The sequence below is a fragment of the Bombina bombina genome, chromosome 5, assembly GCF_027579735.1.
Source record: "Bombina bombina isolate aBomBom1 chromosome 5, aBomBom1.pri, whole genome shotgun sequence".
Taxonomy (NCBI): domain Eukaryota; kingdom Metazoa; phylum Chordata; class Amphibia; order Anura; family Bombinatoridae; genus Bombina; species Bombina bombina.
The window spans coordinates 342461117-342469435 of NC_069503.1; the positions used below are offsets into that span (position 1 = coordinate 342461117).

Here is an 8319-nt window from a genome sequence, read left to right on the forward strand (position 1 = left end):
GTAATAATTTAATAAGTTTGACCCCTACTCCACCTAGTTGTTTGTGTTGTATTAGTATTTGAGAATGGTATTCTAGCCTTCTTGTTACCTCTGATAAATTTAATTAGATCCGATTGTAGTTTTTAAGTTCCACTAGAGGAATTTTTATTGGAAGGGGCCCTGAATAGATTTAATAGACCGAGGGGAGAGTGTTCATCTTAATGGCCGATAATCATCCGTACCATGAGAAGCCGCCAGCCCCTCCAAGTGTTTATCTCTTTTCTAATAGTCTTATATAGGGGGACGTTAGTTTAATTATACAGTTCTGTAGTGTCACTTGAGATTTTAATACCCAAATACTTAAGTGCCTCCTTTACCATTTAAATGTAAAATTGATGTCAATATAGTTTTTTTGTGGGATTTGGGAGTGCTATTGGTAGAGCTTCACTCTTATCTAAATTGACTTTGTATCCTGAAATATCAGAATAGTCTTTTAATATTCGGTATAAGTGCGTCAGAGACGTCAATGGTTTAGTCAGGGTAAGAAGGACATCATCTGCAAATAGGGATATTTTAAATTCCTCTCCCACCCTGACCCCGTGGACATCTGGGTCCCGACGAATTGTGCTGCTAGTGGCTCTATACACAATGCAAATAGCAGTGGCGACAGGGGGCAGCCCTGCCTTGTGCCATTGCGAATGTTAATAAGTTGAGATTGATACCTGCTGCTCTAATATGTGCTGTAGGGTGGGAATATATGCTCCTAAGCGCTTGAATAAATGAGCCGCTAAACCCCATTCTGTCTAGTACCTCAAACATGAAGTCCCAGTCTATCCTATCGAACGCCTTCTCCGCATCCAATGATAGGATCAGAGAAGGCGTTCGCATTCTGTTAAGGTAGTCCACCAGGGAGATCATGCGCCTCGTATTGTCTGGGGCTTCTCTGTCCATAATAAACCCCACCTGATCCGGATGAACCAGATCAGGTAAGTGTGTTTTAAGACGGTTTGCTAAAATTTTGGTGAGGATTTTTATGTCTTGATTGATTAGGGATATGGGCCGATAACTTTGGCACATGTTTAGGATTTTTACCTGGTTTAGGGATTACCACTATTTTGGCCTGTAAAATTTCTGTTGGATTTCTTTGCCCTGTAGGATGTCATTACAGAATGTCACTACATGCGGGATTAGGGTTGTTTTTGAAAAGCTGATAGTACTCTCCCGGAAACCTGTCAGGGCCTGCCGCTTTACCTGGTTTTAATTCCTTAATGGCCATTGAGTTACCTCCCTGGTCGACACCTTCACATTCATTTCATCCTTAATATTTTCAGTAATGTGTTTGAGTGCAGCAGTGTCTAGAAATTTGTGTAACAGACTTTTTGTGGAATCATTGTGTGCTATTTTTTCCCCCATCGTAGAGGGTGTGCATAATATTGCGCGAAACTATTCGCAATCTCTTGGGTGTTTGAAGTGTATGTACCATCTGTTTGTTGTAGATACGGTATTGTGGATAGATTTTGTTTTCTCCCTAAGCTTATGCGCTAGGTATTTGTCTGTTTTATTGGAGTATAAGAAGTATTGTGACCTTAGTCTGTGAGCTGCTTTTAGAGATGCTTTGTTCATAATAGTTGCTAATTCTGATCTTTTAGTTTGGAGTTCTAGAAATACTTCTGTCGTTAGATTTTGGTTGATGGAGTGTAGTGAGGGTGTCTATCTGGGTTTGGAGTGAGGTCGACTAAGTGTCTGTTAGCCTTATTAAGAATAGATTTTTCTTTAATAAGTAGACCTCTAATAAATGGTTTGTGTGCTGCCCATGCGTTAATTCGGGTTAGAGGTGGTACCTGTGTTTAAATTCCCAGTACTTCCGTAATGCTTAGTCATAGAGTTATGTATGTCTGGGGTTCTGTAATACAAAAGAATTATAAGTCCAGGAACGTGTCGGGCTAGTATGAAATGTATCTTAATATGTACTTGTACTATAGAATGGTCTGGACCACGAGTATGGCGTGAGTAATGTAGAAGTCACTAAATCCGGGATCCAATTCTGGCTCAGGTAGATGTAGTCTAACTTAGAGTAAGACCTATGTGTGTGGGAGTAATACGTGTAGTCTGGCTGTGCGACCGTACAAAGTGTCCCAGGAGTCTATCAGGTTATGGGATAAGAGAATCTCTTTTATTTTTTTAACTAAGGAGTTGTGTCTCAACTGCTTCTGAGTCAGCTTTGAATCTTTCGTGTCTTGATGAGCATACATTGAGATATTAAAATCCCCTCCTAGCAATATCCTAGCCTGTGACCATTGAGTTAGTATATAAGTGATATTAGCAAAGAAGGAGGTTCGTGTTTCATTTGGTGCATATATATTACACAGGGATTATTTGTTTATCTCGCAGTCGTCCCGCAATACCAGGAAACCTTCCTTCTGGATCTTTGATTGGTCTGTTCAACTACAAACCCTAGAGATTGATGTATCAAGATTGATACTCCCCTTTTTTCTTATCTGTAGACGAGTGGTAATGTTGAGTATAGCATCGTGACCAGTAATTTCGGTACTATTTCTTTAGTGAAGTGTGTTTCCTGTAAAAATATAACGTTGGCCTTTAGGCTAGCATATTGGCTTAATGCCGTTCTACGTTTAATGTCTGTGTTAAGGCCTCTTGTGTTATGTGAAATAAGTCTTATGTCCCCAGTCATTGTCTACATACCTGAGTGAGGGGCCCCCCCCGGGTCCGCCTTCATGTGCCATACCATCAGCCATAAGAGCTGCTTATGTTTGCTTCTTTTTTGGATCCAATCCCTAGTACAGGCGAAACAATAATAAAATATAAACAAGTGTAAAACAAAAATCAAAACAAAGACAAGTCTGTCTTCAAACAGTAATACATTTAACAGATGTTGTAAAACTAAGAGCGACAGAGAAAATCCCCCCCCCCCCCCTTTGATGAAAACAACAGTCTTTGGGTATTTTGCACCCCTACTGCCAGTTAGTAAATATTAAGCAAAGAAAAGTCCTGTTATAATGCTTTTCTGCGTGGATTCTTACTTAACTTAATCCCTTCATTTCTTACCCTCCCTATTCATGTCAAGGGGCATATTAGGTAAAATACATTTCCCCTCTGTTAAGTCTCTTTCTCAGAACTTATTTTAGTGAGGAGTCTTAAAAGTACATGTTCTTTCCTACATATCATTGCGAATCTGCTACCTGGTTGAAAATGATGTAGCAAAGGAAAAAGGTATTATCTCACCCATCCACACTATCCAAGTGTGGGACATATGTAGCGAATCCTGGATGAGATGGTATAAAAGGAGCTTCAAGACTTGGCCTTCCTTTTCGGCACTCTTGTCCATCTTTGTCTTTGTGGATGGTTGGATCCAGAGGACTGTTGCTGTGATTCTTCCACATTTTGCATCTGTGGTACTTCCGGAACTTCCAATTGGAGCTTGGTGCAGATCGCCGGAATTTCTGTCGGCTCTTTAAGGTTTAGAGTTCTTCCATTGTGTAAGATATACAAGCTGAAGGGGAATCCCCAGCGGTATAGTATTTGGTGTTTCCTCAAGAGTGTAGTAAGCGGTTTTAATTGGCTTCTTCTCTGTAAAGTTTTGACACATAGGTCTTGAAAGAATTGGATTACTGTCCCTTGAAACTTAAAAGTAGGGTTTTTTCTTGCAGCTGCAAGTATTGCTTCTTTTTCTGGGAATCTGTAAAATTTAATAATCACATCTCTGGTGGAGCATCTTCTTTTGGCTTGGACCGTAACGCTCTGTGGGCTCTTTCTAGCTGAAACTTCCCGTCTTCAACCTCACCAGTGATTGCCTGGAAGAGCTGATGGAGATAGATAGGTAATTCATCTGACAGATGGGACCTTTTAGATTGCATCTGCGGCTCCTATTTTCAAGATCTTCTAATTTGTCTTGCATATCCTTCATTTCTTGCTGTTGAGCAGATAGATTGTGCTGCACCGTTGTCAAATCATCTGTAATAGTGGTCTCAGATTCCTCTAGGGTGGCTACTCTAGTTCCCAATTCTGTGATGTCTTGTTTTATCTCTGCTAAACTGTTGGTAACAGTGTTCTGGAATGCATCAAATTTTTCCCAGAGCTTGTCGAAGTTCTTACTGAGGTCTTGTTTGGACACTAAGGCTTTGAGGTCAGCTCTTGTGGTAGGGATCAAGTCATCGTCGTTAATTTGTGAATCAGTTTCAGAGTCCATATCTTCCTCTGTAATGTGGTTAGCAGTTTCTGAAAGTTTATCTCCTTTGACAGGTTTAAAAAAGAGGTTTGCTGCTGGTGTTTTGGGCCCCAGAGCTGCTTTATTTTGCTTCCTGGCCGACATATGGTTTTTAAGATATTAATCAACAGTAGTATGTCTACCTTATTCTTGTATATGGCTGTTTTTGGCTATAGTAACAACAAGGAACTAGCGTATTAGTTATATTTACTTTTTCTTTGATTGACTCTAGGTTGCAAAACAGTTGTGAATTGTGTTTGTTAAGATATAATCGCTGTCAGGCTGCCCTGGTTGCTATGGGCTCTTTTTGGTCAAATATCTTTATACTTCAGGGTCTAACATATCTTAGCTCCAGAGTAGTAGAGGTTTACATGAATGTCAGCCAGAGTCCTTTGCCTTAACAGATATAGTTAATAGCTTATTGCATTGCTGCGTATAACATTCTGATACAGCCATGCAGCTCTTTGAAAGGTCTCTGTTTACATATATATTCTTTTACAAACAGATTTCAAGATATCCTTTTATACTTGCATAGTAGTGTCGATATTATGAGTTTTGCCAATAAAGTACAGTTTCCAGCCAAACATCTTGCTGTCTGCAATCTGTTATTTAGATTCTTATGTGCTTATATTATAGGTTTTCTGCTTGTGGCACCTGGGGGCATCTTCATATATAGGAACCCATTTAGAGTTATAGGGTTTGTAGCTTTTTGTAGTATATGTCCGTCTATAGTATTTGCCCCATATTGTTGTTTCTTTTAACCCGCTTTCATTATCTGTTTAGCATTTTATCCCCAAGAATCTTGACCTAGAAAGCCTATTATTGTTTGCTTGTGTGTCCGACCGTATTTTTATGGTTGGTTTGGTGTATTTATTTACCCTCATCCGCCTGAATCGATATGTCCCCACAGGCTCTCCGTTCCGTTGTTAGCGGTATTCCCTCGTGGCTAAGGATGGCGACCGGCTCCTCACAGCCTCCGCTGCCATAATTACTTAGTGCACTTGTGGGTATCCGGCACAGCTTGTAGCGTGCTTGATCTATGATCACCCTCGCACTCACTGTCTTTTTCAGTCCGGTTTGCGACTTTTCTTGCCCCTCAGAAGATCACATTTGGGCAGTATTGCACGGCAGCTCCTAGATTACGACTCCATCTGCCTTTCAGCTCCAGGCTCGCCCCCGAAGTTGCTCTATTTAAAGAGACAGTGCACCTGTTATGTTAAAAGACTTTTTTTTTTCCTCTGAATAAAACTGTTTTAAAATACAGTTACCACGCCATTGAGACTGTTTTTCCAGTGATCTTACCACAAGGTGGTGGCAGGTGGTGGGATTTGTGAATAGTGCCGAGTTTTGTGTAGTGGAAACCTTAAAGTAACAGTACCTGCCAAACAGAGGATATTGTATAAAGCTCAGCAGCAGAGTAACCGGTGTGTGTGTGTGTGTGTGGTGTGTGTGTGTGTGTGTGATATGTAGTGTGAGTATATATATATATATATATATATATATATATATATAAACATTTATGGGCTGTTCAGTGTTGAATGCCATTTCTTAATTGCTTTTAATAGTGAATGGACCCAATTATTTAAAGACACTTTGTTTGAAGTAAATTACTTAAAGGGACACTCAAGTCAAAATAAACTTTTATGATTCATAAAGAGCATGCAGTTTTAAGACACTTTCAAATTTACTTCCATTATCAAATTTTGAACAGTCTTTTTTATATTCACACTTTCTGGGGAACAAGGATCCTACTGAGCATGTGCACAAGCTCACAGGGTCTAATGTATACTAGTTTGTGATTGGCTGAGTCTGTCACATGATACAGGGGGCTGGAAAATGGGAGAAAAATAAACTTTTCAGAAAAAAAATCTACTGCTTATTTGAAATTCAGGGTAAGTTATATTGCCTTGTCTATTTATTTATTTTGTATTTGGTTGAAAAGGATACTTAGGCAGGTTTAGGAGCTGAAAGATAGCCCTAACAGATTGGTCACTGTTCATACATACCTCTTCTCATTGGCTTACATATCTGTTTAGCTAGCCTCCCATTAGTGCATTGCTGCTCAATAAAGAAATCCTCACGAAGCTGACAGTAGTAAAAGTTATACAGAAGCTAAATGAAATGTTGTTTAAAATTCTATGCTTTATCTCAATCGCAAAAGAAAATTAAGAAGCCTATATTCTTTTATTATGAAATAATATACACACTGACCATTTATTAATATAACGAATAGTTATTAGGTGCATTAAGTTATTTTAACAACAAGCTTGCTGTACACAATATATCGACTGTGGCTACCTTTTTTTAAGATAAATGCATTTACTTCAAGTAGCGTTATTTAGCTATAGTAACTGCTCTCTTTGTTGTTGTTGTCTTTTAAAGGGATAAAACCTAGTATTTTTCATAGTAATTTCTGATGACCGCAGCTTGATAAATCCTGACTGCAGGTTCCCACAAGTGAACCTGCAGTCAGGATTTATTTAGGGGGGTAGAGAGGCTTGGTAAATTGAGCCCTAAAAGGCAACAATTTTGCAGAAACCTTTTTTAACATTCATGCATTGTGGAAACAATGCTGCTATCTAGTGCTCAAAAGCTTTATGCAAAATGTCTGCCCATATAGTTCACCAAGCCACGTGCGTGCTACCTACCTTGATAATCTGTTAAACCAAAAAATATCACGAGAATGAAGAAAATTAGAACTTTTTTTTAAGTGTACTGGTCCTGAATCATGAAGAGAAAAATAATTGTGTTTCATACCCTTTAAGCTATTTTTTTTTCAAACAACAAATGCATAGAAACATTGAAAGATAGATAGATTGTGACGGCAGATATCGAACCATAAACCCAGCAAGTCTGCCCACATTTCCAAATGATAAACTTAATTAGTATGTAGGATAACCTTCTGCTTATCCCAGCATTCTGAAGACCCCAACCATGTTTTTACCACTTCTAAAGGACGTCTCTTCACAAACAACCACCCTTTCTGTAAAGAAGTGCAAATTGCTCTTGAACCTGCTACCCTTCAACCCTAGATCATAACCCCTTGTTATGGAATTGCTCTTTTTGTGAAAAATACTACTGCCTCAAATTTGAGTCCCTAAATGTGCTTAAAAGTTTCCTATCATATTTACCTATTTTCCGTGTCTCCTTTAAATCTATATATGAAGGTCATTAAGCCTTTCTTTTATAAGTTTATTTTTTTTAACCATGTACCATTTTAGTAGCGCTCCTTTGAACAGATTCCAGTTTATTTCTATAGTTTTGGAGATAATGGAACTGCACACAATACCTAAGATGAGATCTAACTAGTGATCTGTAAAGTAGCATTCAATCCTTACTATTTGTGCTGCAAATATGTCTACCCTTTACAACCAAGCATTCAACTGGCCTTGTTTGCTACAATTCTGCATTGTTTACCAAATATCAGAATATCTGAAATAATATTTCTTAAGTCCTGTTCCTCTTTTGTAAAAAGTCAGAAAAGTGTAATTACATAAGTTTGCACTTTGTGATGCTGAACTTTAGATTCCAATCATTTGTCCAATTCTCCTATTTTTTATATTACTTCTCATTTTGATTCAACCCCCTCAAAACATCAACTCGCCATTTTTTTTTTAATTAACTGCATACAGAAATACCTTTCTCTATAACACTTTGCTGATGTTCTCTGATAAATATGTTAAACAAAACAAGGCCCTAGAACTAACCTTGAGGAATACCATTAATAACCAGTAAGACATTATTTTGCCTATGCTTAAGCCAACGATATACACACTTCACAATTTCTAGACCAAGGAAATACAGTTTTTTGAATTAGTTTGTTGTGTGACAGTGGCAAATGGTTTTCTGAAATCTAGATAACCTACATCTACTACTCCTTTGGTTACATAGTCAAAAAAGGTAAACATATGTTGGAAATATTGTATTATATTTTATCATTTGCACAAAATATTTTCTCTTTATTTATTACTTGTTTGTTTTACTTTCTTCATTTAGCTTACGGATTCTAGAACTGAATTCAGTCATTGGTGGATAAAAGAAATGAAAAACAGTGAAATTTCCCACCAAGGATCTATTTTTGATTTCTATCTTGACAGCCAAACCCGAAAGTTCAT

At 38.1% G+C, this 8319-nt stretch overlaps 1 protein-coding gene across 1 annotated transcript in view; it reads left to right on the top strand.

Moving 5' to 3' along the window:
- Window positions 1-8319, top strand: part of DNAH11 (dynein axonemal heavy chain 11) — an 851888-nt gene that overhangs the window by 450852 nt on the left and 392717 nt on the right. The window contains 1 exon segment of the mRNA XM_053715724.1: window positions 8201-8319. This exon segment is cut by the window's right edge and continues 55 nt beyond it. Coding sequence (XP_053571699.1) covers window positions 8201-8319 — 119 coding nt within the window.